At 41.2% G+C, this 26,571-nt stretch overlaps 2 protein-coding genes across 6 annotated transcripts in view; both read left to right on the plus strand.

Moving 5' to 3' along the window:
* The first annotated feature begins 204 nt into the window (after positions 1-204).
* Positions 205-15,514, plus strand: MSL3 (MSL complex subunit 3). Of its 5 annotated transcripts, XM_019746304.2 has the most exons (14): positions 205-420; positions 1,734-1,816; positions 2,224-2,319; positions 2,997-3,097; positions 3,246-3,331; positions 3,909-4,031; positions 4,598-4,758; positions 5,747-5,905; positions 7,035-7,297; positions 7,964-8,073; positions 11,961-12,060; positions 12,715-12,799; positions 13,315-13,488; positions 14,709-14,945. In XM_019746304.2, the coding sequence occupies exons 1-14, from the start codon at positions 319-321 to the stop codon at positions 14,806-14,808; spliced, it is 1,743 nt and encodes a 580-aa protein (XP_019601863.1). In that variant the 5' UTR covers positions 205-318; the 3' UTR covers positions 14,809-14,945. The 5 variants fall into 5 exon arrangements, with proteins under 5 accessions (XP_019601863.1, XP_019601862.1, XP_074179338.1 ...); XM_019746303.2 differs by lacking the exon at positions 13,315-13,488 and having other exon boundaries at positions 14,709-15,514; XM_074323237.1 differs by lacking the exons at positions 13,315-13,488; positions 14,709-14,945 and adding an exon at positions 13,513-13,643.
* Positions 15,515-21,001: 5,487 nt separating this feature from the next.
* The window catches only part of FRMPD4 (FERM and PDZ domain containing 4), a 768,746-nt gene continuing 763,176 nt past the window's right edge, over positions 21,002-26,571 (plus strand). Inside the window, exon 1 of the mRNA XM_074324292.1 lies at positions 21,002-21,020. The gene's annotated coding sequence lies outside the window, so the exon portion shown is untranslated. The remainder of the gene's footprint in view (positions 21,021-26,571) is intronic.

The following is a 26,571-nucleotide window of genomic DNA, read 5'->3' on the forward strand; positions in this document are numbered from 1 at the left end:
GGAGGGACCGCTCTGCCGGAAGACGTTAGCCACGTCTGGCGCTCCCCTCTCGCAGCCTTCCCGGGCCCGGCGGGGACTCGCGGGGACGCGCTCACACGGGAACGCGCGCGCCTGGCGGCTCCGAGGTCCGGCAGCAGCGCTGGGCGGGCAGAGGCGGGACCGAGGGAGGGACGGCCACAGCCTCCGCCATTCCCCGCTCCCTCCCTCCCTCCCTCCCAGCCCCGCCGCAGCGCACCACCTCCTCGCCCCCATCCCACTCCCTCCCAACCGCGCGCGTTCCGCTCGCCCCGGAGCCTCGCCCTCCGCCAGGATGAGCAAATGAGCGCGAGCGAGGGCATGAAATTTAAATTCCACTCAGGGGAGAAAGTGCTGTGCTTCGAGCCTGACCCCACCAAGGCGCGAGTGCTATACGATGCCAAGGTGCCGCCGCGGAGGGACAGGGAGGAGGCGCGGGCCGGGGTCCCCGGACGGGATGTGGATGCGGGTGCGGATGGCGGCGCGGAGCAGGGGGAGCGGCGGGGCCCGGGCGCTCCCTGCCTGTGGCTCCTGGGCATGCACGGCGCCGCGCGGACAGCAGGGGGCGCTCGCGGGCGCCGCGCGGGGGAGGCAGGGGCGGGGCGCTTCCGCTTCCGCTTCCGCCCGGCGCGCGGGGTGGCGCACGCGCGGTCCGAAGCCTCGCGCCAGCGGTGTCGCGAGGCTGCGGCCGCGCCGTTGTTTTGCGCATCCGACGGCATAGAGGGCCGCGCGTCCAGGAGGCCGCCCACTAAAGGCCTCTGCCTTCGCGTTTAATCTTTCTTCATCCTGCGCGGTCCAGCGCCGCGTGGGCTTTCGTGCGACGCCCTGACCGACTGACCCAGGTCCTAATCCGTCGCGCCAGAGCGCTGCCCATCGACTTGCGACGTCGTTGCCCTGGGGCCCCAGTCGTGTTTGGGCCCGACCCCTCCCGTAGGCCCCGAGGGCAAGGTTGACCCGGTGCCTTCTTCCCTCAGGGCCTTGCAGCATTTATGTTTTCAATCCCCGAGTCGCGCCCCGTGCCCGTCCACCTAAGGTCTCGGGGGCTCGCGAGGGACTGAATCACGTCTGCAGCTCCTCAGGTCTGGATGGCGAGAGGGAGCGGGCATCGCAGTCCGGGGGTGGGGGCTGTCCCAGGTGCGTCTGCGCAGCGCTACCCATTGGGGCACTTCCTAAGGACCCCGGGCTCTGCGTGTTCTACTTTTGGGCTCCGCCCCCGCAGCTCTTGTTTTCTGTTTGCTTTCCTATCTCCTTCCCCGCCTTGAGTATTCCCAGGGTGACACGTCCTGTCATTTGCCGCAGATGTCCTCTCTGGGGACACCGCTTGATTGGAATGGCATAACTTACTAGCTATCCTGGCCCTGGACACAGCATAGCTGAGGAGACTACAAATCCCAGAGGTCGCAGGGCTGCAGCTCTCTTGTCTGGCCAGGACTCTTCTTTAGGGACAAATTCGCTGGCCAATGGCTTCAGAAGCTGCTTTCATTCTCACACTCCAGAGACCAATCACAGGGAGGTTGGAGGGATGTTTCCTATTTTGAGGCATCCACTCAGGAATAAAATGGAATTGAAAGGGAAAATGTTTCAACGCAGCTCTCAGTCTAAAAAAGGAGCGAATGCTTTCTTTTCTTTTAAAAAAAGATCTATGATCTAGTTGTCCTGATCTAGCTTCTAGTATTCTGTATGTTCTGTCATTTGTGGACAATATTTCCTGGTTTCAGATCGTCGATGTTATTGTTGGGAAAGACGAAAAAGGCAGAAAGATCCCAGAATATCTGATCCATTTTAATGGTTGGAACAGAAGGTGAGTATACTTGTTAAACTGAACTGAAAATTGATCATCTGTGCAGCACAGGAACATTGCAAACTTCTTTGTTAAATTTTAGAAACACTTGTAGGAAAGCTTAATTTCCTGTTTTTGCTTTTTATCAAACCTTGCCTTTTCAGAATAATGATTACTTTTAAGTTGATTGTATTTGTGTTCTCTGTGGGTAATTCTGGAAACCCCAGTTGCTTCTTTGTCTAAATGAGTTCCTTTTTCAGTTTATTTGCTTCTTTTGGTGATTTTAAAATATTTGAATAGTTTTCTAAAATGTGTATTTAGAAATGTATATTCTGGTTCAGTTACTGTACCTGTGAGGTGCTTTTAGCATTTGTTTCATACCAAACTAAAGTACTGACTTTTTACATCTTTTTTGTTTGTTTGATTAGCTGGGATAGATGGGCAGCTGAAGATCATGTCCTCCATGATACTGATGAAAATCGGAGATTACAGCGTAAACTGGCAAGAAAAGCTGTAGCTCGCCTGTAAGAATACAAAAATCAAGACGTAAAATGTTATGCAATATAGTTCCTCTTAGTATTCAGAGTTTTTATGACATAAAAGTAAAATATGACCAATGTGGTTTAATAATTTTACATATTGAAAGTGTGTTAGTAAAGAGTGTTTCTGTTGTATTCTAAATAACTACTGTGTTTCCAGAGAGGGTATTGTATGATATTCTGAAATGGTGATTACCATTTATGTTCTAAAGTTTAATTATCAGGTACTGAAGAATCTTTGTTATTATGTCTTGGTGTTACCTCAAGACCCAAATCAGTCAACATCAAAATTTGTTTCACATCTGAAGAGAAATATCTATACCTTGCCGTAGGACCCTCGTTCCTAAGCATGAATTAGCTCTAATCTTTGATAAAGTCTTTTCTCAAAGAATAGTCTCCAAATGCTAAGTCATCTTCAATTAATTTGTATGGTGGGCTGAGCTTTCCATATTTTCTAAGCACTCAAGAAAATGGTGGCTGGTGCCAGAGGTAGATTTACCATGAAGCTAAAAAAGTTAAGCTTTGGAAACTTTCAATTGCACAGACCCCTTCCAAGTAAGCCCTAGAAATGTGTAAAATATGTATGAATGAAATAATTTAACCACAAAAAAAAAAAAAAAAAAAAAAATTTGTTTCAGTTGTGTTTTTGTTTGTTTTTTCAGGAGAAGCACAGGAAGAAAGAAGAAGCGCTGCAGGTTGCCTGGTGTCGACTCTGTCTTGAAAAGCCTCCCTGTTGAAGAAAAAGATGAAAATGATGAGAACTGTAAGTGGCTTGACTTATTTCCTCTGATTTAAAGAAATGTTAGAAATGTTACCTAGTTTTTTATGCTGCAGGATTGAGAGGGAAGATTCATTGAAGTTATAGACAGGGAAACATTTTAAGCTCATTACGTATTTTTTGTTTTACGTAGCAATAAGCACTTCCTCTGATGACAGCAGTGAAGAAAAGGATGAAGCAATAAGTGAAGAAAGTGATATTGAAGAAAAGACTGAAGTGGTAAAAAGTTTTTATTGTAAAAGCTCTGTCTTCAGTACATATTGTAGTGGTAAAATTATACGGTCAAATTCTCCAGTTGTGAATCATTTTGTAAAAAGGCGTTTTTTAACCAAACATTATGAAGTTGTACTTCATATTTAAGGGAAAATAGCGCTTATTTATAGTCACCGTGTGAACCTCTTGGTGACTTTATACCCATAAAGTATTTCCACAAATCGTAGTTATCTCTTTTCACTGAAGTTGTGAACTTTATTTTTATGATGGTGACTGAATTTTAAATCTTGTGTATCAGAGTTTGGCATTTTCTGCCTGCCTTCGAAGTTAACGTGAATCCTACTGGTAAACTTAAATGGAGGAGAAAGAAAATAAGCATTTGCAGTATCGTTAGTGCACTAAGACAAGTTGACTTTTGGCCTTTAATGTAGTTTCCATTAGAACGTGTGGCATCATTACTGGTGTAAATGTCGAAAATTAACGGGGTTTGTATCATATAGGCTCTTGTGGGTTAGTCCTTCTTTGGATGTAGACTCTCCTACTGTTTTAAGTAATTTAAGGATATGGAATTGTGATATTGCAGAAGGAAGAACTGGAGCTGCACACAAAAAGGGAGATGGAAGAGAGAATAATAACTATAGAAATCCCTGAAGTTCTGAAGAAGAAGCTTGAGGACGATTGTTACTATATCAACAGGAGGAAACGGGTATACAGAGAGAACACATAAAACATGGATTTGTAACAGCGTTCATTTAGCCATATTTTGTAATCACAGACTCAAACAATTGAGAAGCTTGGGGAATGAAATTTATATTTTGGGTTATATACTGAGTCAAGTTTCAAACTTCTCTGACAGTAGTGCTCTGCTGCTGATTAAAGTATGCAGTCTTTCCCAGCCCTGGCTACCCCTTAGAATCCTCTAGGGAGCTTTGCAAAGTCCTGCTGTCTGGGTTTCAACCCAGAGGGGAAGACAAAATTGATCTGTGATGGGGGCCGGCTGTGGATATAGTCTTAGAGGCTCCCCAGGTGGTTCTAATGGATCACTGCTTGCTTTTATTTAAAAAATTAATACTGTAATCTACATGGGAATGCGATCAGTAGAAGAAAAACATCGAAGAGCTTCAAAGCACATTTATTTAAAAGATTCTCTTCAAAACAGAATTGGCTTTGTTTTTGAGTTTAAAAAGTATTTTGAACCAGACTGCTGTTTCTTGGAATATATGGTTTATACAGTGAGATGATTGCATCAGATGTGTATATTTTTATTAACAGTTAGTGAAACTTCCGTGCCAGACCAACATCATAACTATTTTGGAATCCTACGTGAAGCATTTTGCTATCAATGCAGCCTTTTCAGCCAATGAGAGGCCTCGTCATCATCATGCTATGTCACATACCAGCATGAATGTGCATTATATCCCAGCAGAAAAGAAGTGAGTGGGAGAAGGGGGATTGGCATCTCGTGGTTCTCTCTTTGTGTATTAGAATAGTGACTTCTATTTAGGACAGGTAACACTGTTTCTGTTTAAGTTATTATGAATTAATCTAATACATCACTTAATACACAGTTTAATATCAAAATACAGTCCCTTTTTTGAAATGTTCAATAACTATATAGGTATCTGGTCTGGATGCAACGCCAGACTAGTTTGTTCAGTGATATATTTGGGATTTAACTTGTTCTTTGAGGAACACCAAAATGGGCAGTGAGAATGTTTTCAAAGCTTGTTTACAAACACGTCTTTATTACAGTCTGAATACAATAGTACCTCAGTTTTCTAACGTGTTCATTGACGAACATTTCGGTTTATGAATGCCATAAACCTGGAAGTAATGCTTTGGTTTTCAAACGCCTCGGAAGTCGAACATGTCACGTGGCTTCCGCTGAGTACAAGATCCTGAGGCCTAGCTGTTGGCTGGTTTTGAATGTTTCAGAACTTGAACGGTGTTCCCGGAACGTTCAAAAACTGAAAACCGAGGTATCACTATAATCGTCCTCATAGCGTGCCTTGGTGCGTGTGACCCAGCTGAAGTTGAGTCACAGGTAGATTGTTCAAGTCCAGACAGGTGCTAGGAGTTGATCGCGTCCGCTCCGTTCAGCTCCCAGCGACTGGGGTCTGTCCAGCTGCAGCACTGGCTGCTTGGGCACTCGTGGGGCACCGAACGCGCTCATTTCATTTGTTTTCATGGTGCTTAGTTCAAATCATAGCATACTTGCTGCACTTCATATTCTAGATCTGGGTTCCCATTTAGTTCTTTATTGTTGACATCTACAAATTCATTTCATGCTTTATGCTTGTAGGTGTTAAATACGGAATGTTTAAAACTCTGCCTTATGGAAAACATACTACCTCACTGTGGTATTCGGGGAAGTTCTGTTACTTTATTGCGTCTCTAACCTCTTCTTTTTAATCCTTCCAGCGTTGACCTTTGTAAGGAAATGGTGGATGGATTAAGGATAACCTTTGATTACACTCTCCCACTGGTTTTGCTCTATCCATATGAACAAGTTCAGTATAAAAAGGTGACTTCGTCCAAATTTTTTCTTCCGATTAAGGAAAGTGCCACAAGCACTAACAGGTAAGTTAGCCTGCAGTTCACCCATCAGATATCAGCAATCAGATAGTTGAATCTGTTTTTGAAGATTTCTGTCTGATGCTGTGCGGCCAGCATGTTTGGAGGAGGGAGAAGATTGAAGAGTGGTGGTTTTCATTTTTCCTGGGGAAACTAAGTCATCACTCATTTTCAAATGGCTCGGAAAGAGTTTACCAAGTGGAGATTCCAGTGTAGAGCACTTGGTTGGACTTTGAGCAGCTGTCCCTGTCTTTCCAAAGACACTGGGGTGAAGAGAACACTGCTGGAGAAGGGTAGATGTGGGTTTGAATTCAGCTCCCTTGCTGGTTGTGGGACTTGCGGAGATGCCTTCTGAGCCTCTTGCTTCTGCCTCTGTGCTCTGCATAAGCCACCTTTCCCTTCCATCCCCTTCTCCCTTCCTTCCTGGCTCCTGGTTCTCTGTCTGCCTCATGACCATCTCTTCTCAGCCTGCCTTCCTTTCCTGTTGGGTTCACCCCCAGGTGACAGGCCTGTACAGCTCCTTGGGGACCTGTGTTGATTTCCCCATGCCCTACTCCGAACTTCCAGGTTCCCAGTGTCCAGGTTGAACTGTTTCCACGTGTTTGAGGCTTTTCCAGTCCTGCCAGTAATGTGGTGAGAGAATGTGGCATTCTCGAGACCAGGGTTTCTCAACTTTGGCCCTATTGATGTTTTGAACCTTATCGTTCTTTGCTGTGGGACCCGTCCTGTGCACTGTAGGATGTTAAGTAGCATCTCTAGGCTTCACCCACTAGATGCTGGTAGAACATTCTCAATTGTGACAACCCAAAGTGTCTCCAGACAGTGTCTGTGTTCCCCTGGGAGGGCAAAATCCTTCCCAATGGAGAACCTTCTCTTAGACACATATAAAAGGGGCATCACAATCTCTAATACCAGCAGGCCTCACAGTTATTGAGAGAGTTAAAATGATTTTATATGTTACTTTTTAAGAAAATCTTTGTTTTGGTACGTTTGGAAGTAAATGTTTATAGCCTCCAGGAGTGGACTTCAAAATGTTTTCTATTCTTTCTGAAGGAGGACATTTAAGAACCCCTCCAGATTTTGCAGAGATTCTGTCAGCTGGGTATTTGTGACACTCTTTCCTCTTCTTCTGTAGGAACCAGGAGGAGCTCTCGCCAAGCCCACCTTTGTTGAATCCATCCACCCCGCAGTCCACGGAGAGTCAGCCAACCTCAGGTGAACCGGCCACCCCCAAAAGGCGCAAAGCTGAGCCAGAAGCCTTGCAGTCTCTGAGGCGGTCCACGCGCCACTCTGCCAACTGCGACAGGCTGTCTGAGAGCAGTGCCTCGCCTCAGCCCAAGCGCCGGCAGCAGGACACATCTGCCAGCATGCCCAAGCTGTTCCTGCACCTGGAAAAGAGTAGGTCCATTCCTGGATCCCAGAGGCCATTCAGTTTTGCTTGGTCTGGGCCAGGCACTGCGTTCCTGAGAGGAATCCAGCCAGCAACGGGCCTAGAGCACACAGTCACAGCCAGATTTGCCCACTGGCCTGCAGGAATTGGACCCAGGGCTTTGGCCCTGACTGAGGCTTAGGAGGTGTTTTCCCTAGCCTGTGAGCAGCTGGCTGGGAGGGGGCGCCACTACACCTTCAGCTCTGGAGTTGGATGCTTGGCGCCTACTGCTTTAGTTAGCTCTGTCTCACGAGTCCTTAGCAATCACTCCCCATTCCCTCCCTGCCCAGTCCTGATCTGCCATACTAAGTAACCACTAATTACTTCCTGCCCCTCTGGATTTGCCGCTTCTGGGCATGAGTGCATATCGGTGGAATCATGCCATATGTGGCCTTTGATCTGTGGCTTTCACTGCGCACAATGTTTTCCAGGTTCATCTTGTAGCTTCTATCAGTACTTGATTCCTTTTTCTTTTTTTTTTAGGCCTAATAATATTCTAGGTACTGTCTTATAATAGGAGAGTCTTATTGTTAAAGACTAATAACTTCTCTGCTGTGTGTAACAGTCTTCCAGTGGTCTTTAATTCATGGCTGTGTGATTTATAAGGGAATAGTTAACATCTTTTCCTTTTGCAGAGACACCTGTGCATAGCAGATCATCCTCCCCTGTTCCTCTGACCCCTAGCAAGGAAGGGAGTGCAGTGTTTGCCAGCTTTGAAGGCAGAAGAACTAATGAAATAAATGAGGTAAAGAGCAAGTGTCTGCTGTTCATCCCCAGTGGGTCCTTTTGTGGTTGCTCAAGTCCTGTGGGAGGAGACAGGGTTTCCTTGGAAGCCGTACACTGCTCTTAATCGTTAACAGAATGGTTCATACGCTGTGTGATACTGTGTTGTTGGTTTCTAAAATGAGGAAACTGTTAGGATTCCACTCTACACTTACATTTATCTTCTCTCTTAAGTACTGAAATATGAGTACAGTAAGTCCTCACTTAAAGTCATCAGTAGGTTCTTCGACTTTAAGAGAAACGATGTGTACCAGTTTTCCCACAGGCTAATTGATACAAACAAGATTAAGGTAAGTTCCTAGGGCATCGCATTGACGTTATAACGAAATGATGTGATTTAAGGACCTCCTGTATTTGCATTTTGTAGAATAGGTGTTGGAACACTTCTGCAGAAGGCCAGAGACAGAGAGTGAATATTTTAGGCTTTGCGGGCCACACAGTCTCTATCAAGACTACCCAACTCCCAAAGCATCCACGGGTACTATGAATGAGCGTGCTATGTTCCGAGAAGACTTTATTTATGGGCACAAATGTCATATCAGATAACTTTCATGTATTATGAGACATTGGTGGGGTTTTTTTTTTTTTTTTGCTATTTTTCCAACCATTTCAAAATATGAAATCCATCCTTAAGAGTAAAATTATAGCCATCCCTTTGAAAGCATGCTTAATGTCATCATTAGGCCAGACATTTGACCTCAATTTCTTATCTTGCCACCAGGTTTCCATTTTCTAGATGGGGACACTTCTCATTTTAAAACTTTATTTTTAAGGCCAGTTAACAGATGTAGGCAGTTTCAGGGGTTCGGGAGATGTCTTAGTCCACTGGGATATTCTGTGAATCTCACCTAGGAGGTGGGATTTCCTTGTTTCTGTGTACAGGAGGAGATGACTTTACAAGGCAGAGAGAACATTTGATGACGGTCAGCAAACTTTTTCTGTCAAGGGTCAGATTGTAAATATTTTCAGGGTTGCACACCATACGGTCTCTTTCTAGACTACCCAGCTCTGCTGTTAAAGCATGAAATTGGTGTGGACAGTTCGTAAATGAATGGACATGGCTCTGTCCAATTTCATATATGCAGACTGGCAATTGAATTTCATATGATTTTCACATGCCATGAAATATTATACATTTATAACAACCGTTTTTTAGCACAAGGGGGTCTGACTGGATTTGGCCCAAGGGCTATAGTTGGCTGACCCATGATAGAGAAGCTGGAAAATCCAACTTGTTTTACAATAATGTTGAGGAAAAGTTAGGAATTTTCTAGTACAAGTTTTCAGACAAGAAGGTCCTGCTGGTGTTGTTATTAGGTTGGTGTAAAAGGAATTGCAGTCTAAAAGTTTAAAAATAGTTGCAAAAACCGCAATTACTTTTGCATCAACCTAATATTTAAAGGGAATGATGTTTCTTTTAAAACATCTAAATATTCAGGTAGGACCATTCCCACTTTGGTCAGTGGCGTGAGCCCGCCATCTAGTGGTTATAGATACAGCTGCAAGCTCTAGTGAAAAAATAGGCTTTCTAGTAAATGGTTGAACTTCAGCAGGCTCTCCCAATGACTCACGAGACCTAGTGCATGCATCCCCACCTTTATGAGTGTGTGTGTTTTAACCAGGACTCTGCATCCACATCCTTTGAGACTCTCGTCCCGATGCTGTTTGCTGCCCCACTGCATCAGGAGGGTTTGGGTGCACACGTTTCTTGTTAAGACCACAGGTGGCTCTCGTGCACGCCCTAGTTGAGAATCCCTCCACTAGAAACCTGTTGTTTTTCCCCTTAATGTATATAGGAGATGCTACCCTGCATTGAGATGCAGAATTGAGTGAGTGAGGTAGACTGCCTTGCTAACTAGCTAAATGACCAGCTTCTGGACACATGCGCTTCATGCCTCCAATGATGGCAAGTTTCTGTATGTTCACCACGGGGTTAGTTGCCGGGGGCTGGTATGAAGATGCTAAAAACGGCATTCTGCAGCACAGCAGTGGGGTCAGTGAGGCAGGGGCTGAAACTAAGACCTTTGGCATGGAGTCACACAAAACCATGGGAGTACGTGTGAGCTTCTGTGATTTCATTTTGTTAAAGTGGCTACATTGGCCTTTCTGGAGTTGTTTTGGCATCCTGCTTTATCTTGTAGAGAGTTTCCTTTGACCTTACTGTTTCCAGATTAAACTTCACAGATCCCAAAAGGTAAAGCAGCAACTCAGGAAAATAGTTCTATAGTTAACTGAAGCATTTCTACAGAAGCTTGTCAGAGTTTTGAAATTCAGCTTTTATTTTAACAAAGCCCAAAACTCCACCCGCAGTTCTAAAATTCAAAGTGAAGGAAAAGAAATCAGTTACCAGGGCTGAAGTCTATTTTCATTTGATTCAATGGGTCAAACTATTAAATTTCCAAAGTGAATATAACGTAGCAGGAATTAGGGAATCTCGAAACAGTACTAATATTGCTCAAAACATCGCTGGGTTATTATTTTTTCTATTAAGTTGCAGTTATTTTATTTTATAAATATATAAAAGCAATCCAGACAATATACTATAGTTGGTCAGAAATGTTTTTTAATATATTTTAGTGATGATTTATTCACATGTATATACACATTATCATCACAGTGAGGAAAGGCTTAGAAAGGATTTTTTTGTTTTTTTTCTTTCAAGGGAATTAATGTGCTTATGTTCCTTTTTAATGATTTTATGAAATTAAAGTATACTTTGATGATGGGAAAGTAAGTATTCAACATCTGTTCACTAACTCAACCAAAGAAATAAAACGTCCATGCCACCGCCAAAGTTAAAAACACCTGGCAAATCTTAATTACACCACAAAGTCTAGGGAGTTATGTAAAAAAAGTAAAAGCATTTGGGTTTTTTCAAGTTCCAGATGACCATACAGAAAATGCAAGTCTTCAGCTAAAGAAGAATAATGATAGCAAACATTTATGAACTACTTTCTATGAACTAGGCACCATAAACACTTTACATATATTACGTCTGGGTTACTTTTTACTGCTTCATTCTCTAATACATCAAGGCTTTCCAAGAAGGGAAAAGGGGCAAAATGACCAAAACAGTCACAGTCCATTAATAGGTAGTAGCTGTTGAAAATTAGGAAATCAGATATTTCCTTAATCTAATTTTAAGTCTTCCCCCCACCTTGTGTTTATTTTGATAGAGGCATTTTTTCCCTCTACATACAATTTACTGTTACAATTTTTAGGTGATTAGAAGTGTCTCTCTGTTGCCAAGAAAGGTGGATCCTCCTGTGATTGATTTAAAAAGCAAAAATGTTTTTCAAAATTATAGAAAATTAATATATATGCTAATGTATGATCTATTTGAAAAATAATACATTTTTCTCATGCCCCCTAAATAATAATTCCACCACTAAGAAATGAACGTTAACATTTTGGTGTACACTTCTTGGTATTTTTTCCTATGTGTCTGCATAATTACATTTATACTATGTATTTACTTTTTTGCAAGTGTCTTCTTGAACTTAATCGTTTTGTAGCTTGATCCTCTTCAACATGATACATTATATTCCTGTATCCTGGGATCATGCTGACAAAGAGCTTCATGGGAATCAGAGGGTGGCTTTAGAACTTCCACAGTGGTTTGTTGTCACTGTTTTCCCCCTTTTTCTGGTCCAGCTGTGGAGTAACTCCTGCAGTGCCAGAGGGATGACCGGGAGCTTGGGGGTGAGAATGTGACACTTGACTGGTGCATCTGCCTGCTGGCCTGAAGATGTCAAAGCACATGTATTTCTTCCGGAATGCCAAGTGTTGAGATCTGTTGGTAATGGAGTGTTAAGATATAATAAAGCAGTCCGTTCGTGCTTTTTGCAGGTCCTCTCCTGGAAGCTTGTACCCGACAGTTACCCACCAGGCGACCAGCCGCCTCCACCCTCTTACATTTACGGGGCACAACACTTGCTGCGATTGTTTGGTAAGAAATCCTGCTCCTTGTGTTCTTTTTTTTTTGTGTGTGTGTGTGTTGTGTGTGTGTGTGTTTATTGCTTTGGTTTTAACACTCTTGTTAGCTTATATACATCTTGTGGTAATTTGGGGATCTGAGAAAAATCACTGAAAGGTGACTTCAAAAAAAATGAATCTTAGAGCACAGCTCACAGTGGCCCATGTCGGGATTGGTGTTATCAGCCACGCTCAACTGACCTAACCAGCCCCCCTACTTTCACCATCTGGAATGCTCTTTGCACAGGTTTCTTGGCTCACGCTTCTATTTTATTCAGGTCTGTGAGGCTTTCCCAACTGCCATATCTAAAACAATGCCCGCACCCTTTCATTTTGTATTTCCTTATGTTGCTGTGGTGTTGTAAAGAGCATTTAACACTGTTTTATTATAAATAACAATACAATTTGTAAATAAAAAAATGAATCTTAAATTTCATAAAAATTATTTGTAATATTTGTACTACTACTTTGTCTTTGTCTTCAGGAAAAGGTTTTAGTTTTGTTTGATGATGTAAATGTTAATTTCAATTCAAATAAGGACAAACAGAGACCCAGACGATCCCTGAGTGTCTTACTCATTGCCGGATTCTGCCGATTATAAATGGTTTTGCTTTTCTTTTTAATGTAGTGAAACTTCCAGAAATCCTTGGAAAGATGTCCTTTTCTGAGAAGAATCTGAAGGCTTTACTGAAGCACTTTGATCTCTTTCTGAGGTATTTCTATTACTTTGTCAACAACTTTACTGCCTTATGTGTGACTTTTCTGAATTTCTCTTTTGCAGATGTGGAAGCTAGCTCTGTGATATTTTAAATAGTAGCAGTATTACCTAAGTGTGGTTGATTCTAACTGTAATTGTAACATAGGGGGTTTGGGGCTATTTCTTTTTTCCATCTGGTTTTTGAGTCAAGGGTATTCGTTATATGGATAAAAATTTTTGTGTCTCTAGAAGAATCCAGTTGGATAACCTCGTGAAAAGAAAGTTAACTTTCTACAGTAGAAGTGATTGAGGTTGATAAGTTAATTTTATGTTTTATTCAGGAGTACCTTAAGTATTAGACTCTTTGTTGCACATACATAAAGTAACTTAAATATTAACATTTACAAGTTGGGTATTGGTGTTTACTTCAGAGCTAAGATAAATGACCAGTAGTCTGTGTTGACAGTGTGAATTCAGAGAAAGGTATTATTTCTTTAACCTGACAGAGCCAGTCATTTTATTACATCATAGGATCATTTGCCCTGAGCTCCCCACCGCCCCCGCTACCACCACCGTGCCGTGGCCCCGGCGTCCTTTATGCCTGGCCCAGCTCTCTTCCACCCAGATGTCTACAGATCACTTCCTCTCCTTGGCGTTCAAGGCTAGTCGTCACCCTGGCTCACCCAGCTCGTCCTACTTACCTGGGTTTGTTTCTTCCTTCTCTTTAAGGGGGCGCCCTTATAGTCAGACCTCCACCTGTAAGCGCTAATCAAGTAGGATCTCCCACAGAGCGGTGAACACTCCAGCCAGACAAATCAGTCATGGAGTTTTTCAAAGATACTTTCATGCAGGCATTTTGAAAAAAGTGTGAGTGGAATTAGGCTTTATAACATTTTATTAGAAACAATAAAAATCCCTCTTCCCTTCCAGCCTCTCCCTCAAACAAATCCACAACTCTATTTGGCATAAAAATTTTATAATCCAAAATCAAATAATGCCAATAAAATATGAAGAGGTGGCTGTAGCTGCGAGTTAGCATAGGAAAGCCTGCTAATTTTGAAGTATGCCCAATACAAAATAGAATAGGGTTTTAAGAAGTAACTTAGAAAAATTTACAAACAAATACAGTAATTGGTTTTGAAAATGTATCCGAAGACATCAACCAGAGAATCAGTGGACTCAGTAATCACCAAAAAAAGGGTGCGATCTAAGAAGAACAAGTTCACTCTCGAATGAATTTTAACTCGGTTTTTACTGAAGAAGGTATTGTAAGGTTTATCCTTAAATTTTTAGGAATTTGGACAGATGGGCAGAGGCCAGGGAAACAGACATGAAGCTAATTAACTAGCTTACTGGTTAATATGACCCATGTGAGAATGTTTCAGCCCTCCACCGTGAAATTTTTGACGCTTCAGCATCAAGGTGGCATGTGTGTATTGCAGACTCTTGAATGGCCACACGTTAACATTCATTGTCAGACATAAGTCAGTCTTGTATGTGTTTTGGTACTGTGAGCTAGAACGGGAACACCTTTTGGTGTGGCAAATTAGGATACAAAATGCCCTTTCCTAGTTATACCATTCAATTTTGGTGTGACTTAGCCACTATAAGCATAGTGAATTTCTCAAGTGACATTTGTTGAGTTTATAACTCATTTTTTATAGTTTGTTTTTAAAACAGGAAAATATAGAAATAGTCACTGAGGCCTTTTCTGCCCAGAAGCGTTTATATAACCAAGACTGCCACCTAGCGGGCTTTAGGTTCTCTTTCTATTTGTACACTTGTTAGTGAAAGGATTCCAATGAAATCCATTTTTTCTTCCTCATACTGAAAAAGAGTGAAAATTTAGCATGGTTGGAAGTTAAGATTTTGCTTGTGGTGTTTAGTCCTTACTGTGGTGATCATCCAGCTATTTTCTTTTCCAGGTTTTTAGCAGAATACCATGACGACTTCTTCCCAGAGTCTGCCTATGTCGCTGCCTGTGAGGCACATTACAGCACTAAGAACCCCAGGGCGATTTATTAAAGTTTTGGTGGTTCTGGAAGAATAGCTTCTCTGTCTAGCTTTGCGCTCTGGGTTCCCAGTGGAGAACTGGGGAGATGGCGGGCCTTCTTTACAGAGAGAGCAGACATGATGCCCACCCCAGGGCCTCTGGCAGAGGCAGGCCCGTTTATCTGAGTTGCTTACATACTGTAGTTATTTCTGTTAAGGAGTACTTCCTTGGTGCCTGAACGGCCTCCAACGTCTGAGCCTAACCACTGTACACGTCATGTGTGACAGCGGGAAGAGAGCAGCTGTGGCCCCAGTGAAGCGATCATGGCAGTGTGCAGAGGCGAGGTTGTTTCAGTAGACACTGGAGTTGGTAGCAATACCCACATTTCTTAGTTATTTGTTAGCACTAAGCAAAGTTGTTTTGCAAACTGTTTTCGTTCTTATGATGAGACTGAGCAACTCTGTCCAACAAATCTTAGTTTTGCTTGGAAACTGCAAAGTAGTCCCAAAATATTTTAGAGGGAATTGATATTGATGGCAAAAGAAAATTTGCAGCTATACATTTGCTTGTTACAGTTCCTTTTCTGTAAAACCTTATTTTTGGTGATCTAAAAAAAGCGTTGCCTGACTTGTTTGAGATTTTACTGCTATACTTTGTTGTGTAATGTTATGGTTCCCATTCTGTAAAACGTTATTTTTGGTGATCTAAATAAAGCAGAGCCTGTCTTGTTGGAAAGAACCAGGAGAGTGTTTTCACTCTGGCTTTGTCTTCTTTCGGTATTACAAAGGAACAGTAAGGTAACCTCTTGACTCATAACTTTGTTTTATTTTATTTTACTTTTGTGCCTTTATTGTTAAGGCCTTTTCTTTTCCTTTCTTTCTTTGATTTTGTCTCACTGGGCGGCTTGACTGGAAGGTGGTTCCTGGAAGTTGGTGCAACTCTTTGCTGTCTTATTGCCACACTCTGGCTGGCTATTGCATTTATCCTTCTCCATGGTGACCAGTTTACGGTCTCTCCAGTCACCCTGTAGTCCTCATTTTAGTCTCTCACACACCTCCCCATCTCATCTCGCCCAAGATGCTTTAGAAAGTTCCGTGTCAATTGAAGGGATACCAGTACCATACAAGCCTTGAATATGGCACCTGCCTTTTCTTGGAGCTCACATCAGTTGACCTTAACTTCCAAGGATCACTGGTCATGAACAACAAGGGCTACAGGGAGTTTTTTAAAAATTTGTAAATGGTTCCATCAAAGAAACTTCTGCATACACTGACCCGGGGGAAGCAGAACTGCTAAATCAGAGTAGACGTCACCTTTGTGCACTTGGTTGTAAGTGACGCGGGTTTGGGGTTTCTCTCCTGGAGTAGCACTGGTGTTCATGCTAGGTTTCTGCTCCATTTGGTTCATGCAATGCCTATTTAACCCGGGTGCACCTGCAGTGTGCTCTGATAGTGGAAAAAGTGTAGTCAGTGATTATTCATGGCCTGGGAAAGAAAGCTTCTCTTGTAAGCATCTACTTGTTAAATGCCTTCAATGAAATGAATGTAAACTGTCTCTTAGAACATTTGTATAGTTACATACCTTGAGTTTACAATTCATTTATTTTCTAGTAATGAAAAATTATATTCCCCCAAAGGCATTTCTTAATCACAACTTCTCTTAAGCTGATTATTCGCAGCTTAAGTTGATTTAAATAACTGTTGAAATATTTCTTTATTGTATATTAATAATTTTTCAAATAATTCATCAGTTAAAAATATGATTTAAATGTCTGGAACATCCTTACAAAAATTGTACATTATCTTCCTTTTGTCAATTTTTAAATTCTTACTTTCCTGAACTGCCAAACCTTGATGTTAAGTACCATATTCATTGTGTTAATGTCTTCCTTTTAAGTCATTTAAATGTGTATTGAAAATAATATATCTGTAACTTCTGTATCAGAATCTTATACTAAAAACCACTGAATTGTACACTTTTAAGATTAATCTTATGGTATGTAAATTATATCTCATTTAAAACAGGGAGATCTAGGTACTGGCTCTGTAAAACGCAAGAAAAATGCACCATGAAAACCCATTTTTGAGAACTTAAAATACTCCAGCATGGCTTCTTTTGTGTATCACTGCCCAGGGCTGGCCGGCTAAGTAAGGTTCCTTTTCTCAGGCCACTGAGCTCATGCTTCACCAGAAGCTGAGAAAATACACTGTTGTGCCTTCATATAATTTCCTTCATGAGCAAACATGGAGTTGACAGATCTTCAAACTTCTTTGACTTCCAAATTCTTCTGAATGGCAGGACATAAGGAAAAAGTATATACCGATATTATCATAAGCAAAAAAGTTAAACAGAGATTAGTGACAGCAAAAAAACAAAAACATGAATTAAGAATAATGCAAATCATGAGCAGTTCATCTTTATAAGCCTTTATGTTTTAGCATTTCTTTGCAACATCAATCTTCATCCTTCCAGAAGGTCATGAAAAACCATAGGTAGTAAAGTGCTCGACTGTGTTTTCCTATTGATTTGTACTATTCTCACTGAGATTTACAACCTTCAGTGGAATGATTTAATAAGTCATTCTGAAGATCTGCTTTGGCACAAGGTAAATTATAGCAGCCTGCAGGTTCTATTTACTGCTCAATCTTCACTATTGTAAAGGTGACTTTGGAGACAATTTCAGGTCGTCAGCCTTTATTATTATAGTTGCCCATTATTATCCAGAAAATAATTTTGGGTGAGATGCATTCTGAGCTGTATAGAAACACACCTGTTAGTGTCAGCGGATGAAGGCTGTTCAAGTGTTTTGGGGCAGTACATAAAGTCTGAAAACCAAAAACACTATTGGAAGGGAAACTTAGTAAGATTTTCTTTTTAAATATGATAGTTCATCTTTTATATTCTGTAGCACATAAAGCTTAACTAGTCATAGCATTGAAACCTTTTGTTAATTTGGTTGTCCATAAGAAGCCATGGTGTGGTAGACAGATTGAAAAGTGTTTCTAAATCTTTACACATGCACACACGCCATGTCTCTGTCCCTAACCTTTGAAATGTGAATTTACAGTTTCTCCTATCAAGAGGTACTAATGTTTTTCTTCCCCTTGAGTTTGGTCTGGATTTTTTTTCTTTTCCCTTGTGTTGAGGGCTGACTTTCAATAGATCACATCAAGGGAGCTGCTTTTCTATGTACGAAACCCTGAGTAGTATGGCTTTGGTACTCGCTTTGGCCGAGAAAATATGGCAGAAATGATTCACTTCCCTTCTCTTCCTTGGAATCTTGCTGATATGTGAACAAATCCGGACAAACCTGCTGGATGATAAGAGTGCCTAGTTATTCTCATTGCCCAGACAACAACCAGCTGACTGCCCAACATGTGAGTGAAACCATTTTAGACCAGCCAACCCCCAGCCTACCTACCAGCCCACTACAGATGTAGACAAGCCAACCCAAATCTGCCAAACCTAGCTCAGGTCCACAGAACCACCCGGTTGACTCACATATCATTGATCAATAATAAATGCTCATTGTTTTAAGCCACTGAGTTTTGCCGTGGTTTGTTATGCAGGAATAGAGAACATTGCAGTGTAGCTTTGTGGTGTGTATGTTTTGCACACTATGGAACAGCTCATACTTCATTGCCTTGGCTGAAATTGCTGAAATTCTGGCATGAACATGAGCCATTAGCTAACCAAGAGAAACATACCTGCTCCTACTACTGCTCAGATAACAGGAAAGAAAATGGACAGAGACGGCAACGCGTCTTTGAGATCTTGTAGCTAGTGCAATCTGAATTTCATTTTGTAAGAAATTTAAAGTGTGCAGAAGACAAGAAAGGAGAACATAAAATACGTTTTCACCACAAAATTGACAACTGTTCTTATTTTGTAATATTTGTTTCCGGCCACTGTTTTACAAATAAAGCATTTTGGATTTGGCTAAAATTTCTTTTACCATTACCTGGATCTCTATCCCCTGCCCTTCTCCCAAAGGCAATACTACCCTGATTTTGCAGTGTGGACTCATATTGTACACATGGAACTTTTTCCTCTTGTACTCCATGTTTTTGACATATATAGATGCATATTTACACATATACAGATACATGGATACATAGTATATACATATGTACATAAACATATAACTACATCATTCTGTTTTTACACATTCACACATTTAGTTTAACCCTTTTAACTGCCCTATAAGAGCCTATCACATGGATATAATACTGTGTATTAATTCCTTTTCTAGTGTTGGGTAGTCAGATTGCTTCTGAGTTCCCCATTTACTAAAGTGTTACAAAACACCACTTATATGTAGTTCCTTGATTCCAAATGCCAGTCTTTCTCTAGGTCATCCACCCAGAACTGCTGGATGGTCAGACACATGCCTTTTCACATTTTCTAGAATCTAAAGTTATCCCATTAGACAGGGACCTTGCTTTGTAAGAGTTCCTGGGTGTTCAGTTTCAGGGCAGTCATCTTATGGGACAGATTTATAACACGGAGCTAAAAGAAAAAACCTGGATGAAAACTTGAAATCATTTTGAAACATTCTCCATGTTACCTCATCTCACATCACCCCCTCTCCCCAGTGTTTTTATGCAGTATTGGAAATAATTATTTGGTGGTCTCATAGAAATTAGAAACGAAAAATGAGTTTACAGTGATAAAAAGCAGGGTAAACGTGATGGCCTGCTGTTTGGCTCACTAATTGGTTTCCAGGGCAACTATTAATGACATTATGGAAAGATGTTGAGATTGGCCATCCAAGGAATATTACAAATACTGTGTTGAATGGGGCAGACGCACCCCACTACACATTAGATAATTTCTGAGGGGTCTCGAGTTTATTATTCAATAAGGCAAACCAGTTCTGATTTTCTCAACTGAGAGGTCAAGTTTAAAAACCTGCGTTTTGGGCGGCCAGATGGTTCAGTTGGTTAGAGTGTGAGCTCTCAACAACAAGGTTGCTGGTTAATTCCCTGTATCCCCTGCAACTAAGATTGAAAATGGCGACTGGACTTGGAGCTGAGCTGCGCCCTCCACGGGTAGATTGAAGGACAATGACTTGGAGCTGATGGGCCCTGGAGAAACACACTGTTCACCAATATTCCCCAATAAAATCTATTTAAAAAAAAAAAAACACCTGCGTTTTACCAAGACGTGACACAGTAAACATACGATGGTATGGTCAAGGTTAGGTCAAACAATATTCTCTCTGTAACAGGAGAAGATCACTCTTGTTGCCTAAGCAGTAAGTAGCTAAACGTTCTTAAATTCTCTACATCCCCTGTCAACAGTGAACGAGTACACAGGAAGCCTGTCCCCATAATAAATGTTCTTAAGAAATTGTGTCCTTTAGGTTCGGTCCAGACCAGCTGATCGTAATAGGCTAATGTCATCATCACCCTATTGTTTTCAATGTGTAAAAGCATACTTGAGAGCTGCCTGAGGGTTTGCGATTTATGTCGGGTTACATTATAGATGCTCTGTAATGCAGCTGCTCTTAGTTTAAAATTCTTAAAACTCAATATTGAATTCTTAAAATTCAATAAGAATTGCTGGTTAGTAGAAGTAACACTCTTACCATGCATTTTGCATAGACAAATGAGGAGAGATAAAACTATTGGACAACTACATCCTTCTCAAAACTTCCAAACCTGACCGATCACAAAACCATGATTAAAATGAGTAATAAAATTATAATAATAGTGAAGTAAACTTCTATCTCCCAGAAATCACTCTAAAAGGAACATCTGATGCTAGTTTTTCAGTTCTGTCCTTTAAGATTTTTGGAATCAAGACTGGTTTTGGAAATATCCAGCATATTTTGCACACTTGAGGGACATTTTATAAAGGAATTTCAAGGTGTTCCCAGTTTTTCAGTGATTATCTGGCAGCTCCAAATGCACGGCTCTCTGCTGTTGTGTTTTTCTGAAAATGGGACTCTGCACACATTTTTCCTCTGCCGGCTTGCTTCCTGTCTCTGCCAGTAGACGGCGCTGGAGGGAAAAGCCAGAGGAAACGAGAAGGGGCTTCATCCTGACTGGCTTGCTTTTCCTGTCCTGGATGCAACGGCACCTCGCCCTGGCGGCGGCAGCTGCTTATAGCCTACGGGGGCTTCGGCACTTCCAGAAGCGGCCTCCTGGGACGCGCCCCCTTCCTCAAAAGCCAGAGCCTTAGCTCCGAAGGCCCCTTCTCTAAAGCCCTGGGCCAAGCAGCAGCGCTCCGTCCTCCACAGGTATCAACATGTTCTATAAACATCTTTAGGGTTCTTGGTACATCTGCCAACTTGCTTTCCAGACGAATTATTATGATTTACCTTCTCACTGGTTATGTGTGAAAATGCTTCTAGAAAGCTCTCTCCCATTCAGTTGTTAATTAATTAAGCATTGTCTTTTACCGATTTTTACATTTAACTCTGGAATTCAGTGGTTCCCAAATGTTGGTGGAGATTGAGTGGTTGTGACAAGAGATTATGTGGCCCACCAAGCCATCTGGTCCTTTACAGATGAAATTGGCCAAACTGATCTCGCTTTTCAAATATATTACAATCATGCCTGCCTATTTTTTAGTTTCCGAGTTATTTTTCAGTTGCTGTTGTTAGGTCCATTTTAAGACTCCTAATTTATTTAAGAGGCATTTTCCTCTTTTTTTATTGATTATATTTGTCAAAGGTGATCTTTTTTATGTTTTGTTTCAAGAAATTTGCTCTTACATGTATAAATAATGCTATATGTTTCTGTTTTCTATATTTTTTCTGCTTTATTTTCTTCATCCGACTTAAAAAATCATTTTCTAAAAATGTTGAGATAATTATTAACTATTATTATCAGTAGTAATATTATTAAACCAACCAATCCCCATTTAAAAAAAAAAATCACACGATACTAATATTTTCAGCTCCCAAAATAAAACCAAGTTAAAAACTAAAAGGCCAGTTAGTTGGCCAGTTATATTAGTTGGCCAGTTAGCCCAGTTGGTTAGAGTGTGGTGCTAATAGCACCATGGTTGCCAATTTGATCCCCGCATGGGCTACTGTGAGCTGTGCCCTCCTTAAAAAAAAAAAAAAAAGGCACAGACACATAAAAGCACAATTAAAAAGAAGGAAAAATCTGCATCCACCAGCCTACCACTGCTACTAGTTTTTTTCTCCACATCACCTCTTTGAAGCATCTGCCTTTCAATGGGTAGTTGAAGTCACTTTGTTCTTTGAGATTTAACTTAAATTTCCCTGAGCCCACTTCTCTACACGCCATGGGAAATCTAATCCCCCTGCTCCAAGGTTCTGTGACTCCAAAGGGACTTTTATTTTCATGTCCGGATCAGTTTCTCCTCTCACTGCCTTCCTCTTCTTATCCGTTTTCTTTTTTTGTGGGAGTAATTATCAACTTTGATCCTTTTATCACTTGTCAATTACAAGTCGCTTCTCATCAGCAGACTTAAATTCAACAACTATTTTTTTGGTTTCCTTGAAGTCTTTCTTTCTCCTGACTTATTTTCTGGGTGATAAGACAAGTAGAATGGGAAAAAATGCTTTCTTCAAAGATGAGATTCTGAAACCCCTGACTCTGAGACGGTGGATTTGAAAAAAACAAATCTTTCCAGAGTTTAGTTTATATTTTGTGTCTTACTGCTGGTGCCAGATGATTTCACTTCCACATCTTACCTGTAGTTTAGGAGAGGTGTTTTTCATCCATAATGCTCACACTGCTGTCTGAACACAGTGGCATTTCTTGCTTTTAAGATATAAAAGATTATGGAGTTGGCTTGTTTTAAAGTTATTTTTAAATATCTTAAAGTTTTGAAATACTAAATGGAATCCCAAAACCTTAAGTTGAGTTCATTTATTGCTGTGTAATGACAAAGCTTGGTGGTTTAAAACAACGATTTTGTCTCACTGCCCTGTCGGTTGCCGAGATTGAGCTAGGCAATTCAGCTTGTGGTGTTGCTTGGGGCCACTTCTGTGGCTGCATTTAGCTGGGAGCTCAGCTGAGAGCTCAGCTGGGGCAGGGACGTCCAAGATAGCTTCACCACAGCTGGGGTGCCTGCCATTTCTGGGGACTGGCGGGGCCTCTCCCTCCAGCAGGGGAGACAGACTTTCCACGTGGTGAGTCAAGGCACCAAGAGCAAAGCAGAGTTGCCAGGGATCTTCTGCCACCTTCTGCTGTTAAAGCAAGTCACAGGGTGACTCCTCCCCACCAGATTCAAGGGGAGAGAAAACACTCTGTCTTAATGGAGAGAGCAGAATGCAACACAGCAAGGGGAGGACTCTTTGGCAGCCATATTTGTAGAGACAATCTACCAAAACTCAATGTAAATCCCATTAATTACATTCAGGAAAATAACACACTAGACATTGAAATTTTACGTATCTGGTATTTATTGTGCCACGGAGACAGTAAGGATAAATAATGCCTACTGCATCAGTCTGTAAAGGACCAGGTAGATAATTTAGGCTTTATGGGCCATACAGTCTCTTCTACAACCACGAAACCTCCACCATTATAGGGTGAAAGCAGCCAGATATATATATAAATATATATATATATATATATATATATATATATATATATATATTTATATATATATATATCTGGTGCCCAAAACTGTATACACATTTTAAGAAAGGAAAATGTATTGAAATTGTAATACTCAATAATATACCAATAACAAAAGATGAATACAAGTCACGTTTGACTTCTGCAATGACAAGAGGTGCTCAGAGTGGTTCCCATCAGTATCCAGACACTTCTAATTTTAGTATATGTGCTGCCGAAGCGAGCACTATCTAGACACTTCTGATGATGGCGAACTACTGCTTGAGCAACGCTGACCAAAGTGTCCACTTGTGTACATTTTTGTGGCATCTCTGGTGTGTGTGTGTGTGTGTGTGTGTGTGTGTGTGTGTGTATGTGGACAGGGCTGGGTTCTGATACAACTTTCTTTACAAAAAATAGGTGATGAGCTGGATTTGTCCTGTGGGCTGTATTTGGCTAGTCCCTGATCCAGAGAAATATTACTTTTCCTATATTCTAAAGGAATTTAAAATTCTAATAACAGAAGAGATTTCAGATTGTAATAACACCCATATAAACTATTTGAAACTAAGTTAATACAATAATGAACATATAATGAGCTGGTATTTGTTCTTTTTGTAACACTGACCTCATCCCATGCTAATGGCAGCAAGCACCATCTGTAGAATCAGTTTATTAGTTGAGAGCGATGCATGGCGGCACATCCTTTTTCCTTACTTGATTACCATTGCCTTTTAAATTCCATAAAATTACTTCATGTCCTCCCAGAAAGGGTATTTGATAATGTTTAATCCTATTTGGTAAGCAAAAGGCAAACAGTGAGATAGTTTCTATTTTCAAAATACATTTACTGGTTTTATGTTCCCACGACTCCAAATATTTGAGTTCTTGGGTTATTAATAATGAAGCAAAAGGAAAGGCATGATTTAAAAACCCTCTTGACCACTTTTTGTAGTGAATGATTTTTTTGACCGCTGCGCTTTTTTGTAAACCCTCAACATCTCATTTTTTATCCATGGTACATTAGTACTTTATTAGGTCATAGTTTTTTGTTTGTTTGTTTGTTTTCCACATCCATACATGTCCATAGGTGGGTGGAAATTGTGGAGAGTTTTTCATCAGTATGCATACCATTTAAAAGTACAAGAGATCCCAGGGAAAATAATTTCCATCCTCAGCTCCAAAGATACTTCTTTTCATCTATTTTTATGTATGTGCAGTATGTAAATGAAATGAGGTCTGACAATTAAGTTTGCGAACTCACCCTAGAAAAAGTGCTACATACCTCAGTGCTGAGTATCACTACAGTCACCTTCGAAGTGCTCCCCTTGGGAAGCTATGCACCGACGCCAGTGCCTAGTCCACCCTTCAAAGCAATTTTGGAACTCTTTTTCTGGAATGGCCATCAGAGCTGTCATCGTATTACCCTTGATGTCCTGAATGTCATCAAAATGTCTTCCTTTCAATATTTCCTTTTTCTTTGGGTCAAGAAAGAAGTCATTGGGGGCCAGATCAGGTGAGCAGGGTGGGTGTTCCAATACAGTCATGTGTTTACTGGCTAAAATCTCCCTCACAGACAGTGCCCTGTGAGCTGGTGCGTTGTCGTGATGCAAGAGCCATGCATTGTTGGTTAAAAGTTCAGGTCGTCTAATTTTTTCATGCAGCCTTTTCAGCACTTCCAAATGGTAAACTTGGTTACCTGTTTGTCCAGTGGGTACAAATTCATCATGAATAATCCCTCTGATATCAAAAAAAGGTTAGCAACTTTGTTGCAGCAAGTTCGTGAACTTAATTGTCAGACCTTATACATTATTCTCATCTCTATGTTATGGCTTACATTAAAACCAAAGAGAAGTATTTCCTTTTGAAATTAAAATAGGGCAGTAAACAATGTGCAATCCTGTATATAAATGTTTTTCAAAATTCTAGTGATATCATTGCCCTTTATAACCCCCAAATTCCACACTGCAGTTTCATTTGTAGTTAACACATTTTATTTTCTCCTTGCTAATGAGACACCAGAATAAAAAAGCTTTGACTGCCCCCTGGGCTTCTTTTTGTAAGGTATTGACTGACAGGTCCTACCAGTTGGTAAGAGGTACTGTGAAAATGCTACGTTTTGTTGTCCTGTCCTTATAGTTTCTAGCTTGCCACCTGCATTAGGCTGTCACCCCTCAGGCTGCAGAGGGAGGGGCTTCAGGCCTCTGGGGAAGTGCCGCAGAGGTTTGGAGAGAGGTGTGTGACTGTGCGTGGGGGAAGTTGAGAAATCCCACACCCTTTGGAGTCATTTCTACTAAGTGCCCCTTTTGTAAGTGTGAAGGGATTTGTTTAGCTGCTCTTGTGATCCTGTCCGGTTAGGTCATGTTTGATTAAAATACACTGGGCATTTATTCAGTGGCTTCACGCAGACAACAGGTCAAGTGCTTGAGATTGAACATGTTGTTGTCCGAGTTGCTCCTACTCCTGCCACTGAAAGTTCCTCTTCTCAGCTCCTGTAACCCCCCCCCCCCATCGCTCCAGGATCTGTTTCAAAAGTGAAATAAAAATAAATAGAATCCATTTCCAACACCTTTGTTTAGAATGGCGTTTTGCCTTCCTCTTGGGCCCTTTCAAATCGATGCTTCAGTTGTATTATCTTTTCATTTCCTGATTTTCCCCTTCAACTCGGAGCACTCAGCCTGAGGGCTGAACCCTCCCCTCTGACTGGAAAGCTCAGGCTTCTGAAGTCAGCACAGAACCTGGATCTCTGGGAGGGGCTCTTTTTCTTTTATGCTTCCTTGAGGAAAATCAATCCACAGACATGCAAAGATTTTATTCTATTTCATCTACCAGCCAGCTGACTGGCACTTTTTTTTTATATATACATATGAAGTTACCATGCATTAGGGTTGTTTCTCTCAGCTTCCTTTCAGAACCATCTCCTTTGATTTTTGTCCTGTTTCCTTTTCCACCATCTGTTGAAATATCTTCTTTAGAGATAATGAAATTGAGACACTAAATATGTTTGTGAGGCTAATGGCTAACGTTGGTGATTCAGGGTTTGAGAAGACAGTCAGGGACCACTATGACACAGAGTACAGTAGTCCCCTTTCACCCATGGTTTCAATTTCCACGGTGTCGTTGTAATGCTGCTGACCCCATATCTCCTATTTTTGAAATGTAAACCTCTGATGTAATTTGATTTGACAGTGGTTTGGCTTTGGACTTTTTGAAAGTTCTTTTTTTCTTTCTTTGCTTTCTTTCCTCTCCTCC

Source organism: Rhinolophus sinicus, chromosome X (genome assembly GCF_036562045.2).
Source record: "Rhinolophus sinicus isolate RSC01 chromosome X, ASM3656204v1, whole genome shotgun sequence".
Classification (NCBI taxonomy): Eukaryota; Metazoa; Chordata; class Mammalia; order Chiroptera; family Rhinolophidae; genus Rhinolophus; species Rhinolophus sinicus.

Excerpts from the sequence above, each read along its gene's own strand:
- MSL3 (XM_019746304.2), top strand. The coding sequence starts at position 319 with ATGAGCGCGAGCGAGGGCATGAAATTTAAATTCCACTCAGGGGAGAAA. Across the intron at positions 1,817-2,223 it reads TTTAATGGTTGGAACAGAAG|CTGGGATAGATGGGCAGCTG; the intron begins GTGAGTATACTT and ends TTGTTTGATTAG. Across the intron at positions 4,032-4,597 it reads ATATCAACAGGAGGAAACGG|TTAGTGAAACTTCCGTGCCA; the intron begins GTATACAGAGAG and ends TTTTATTAACAG.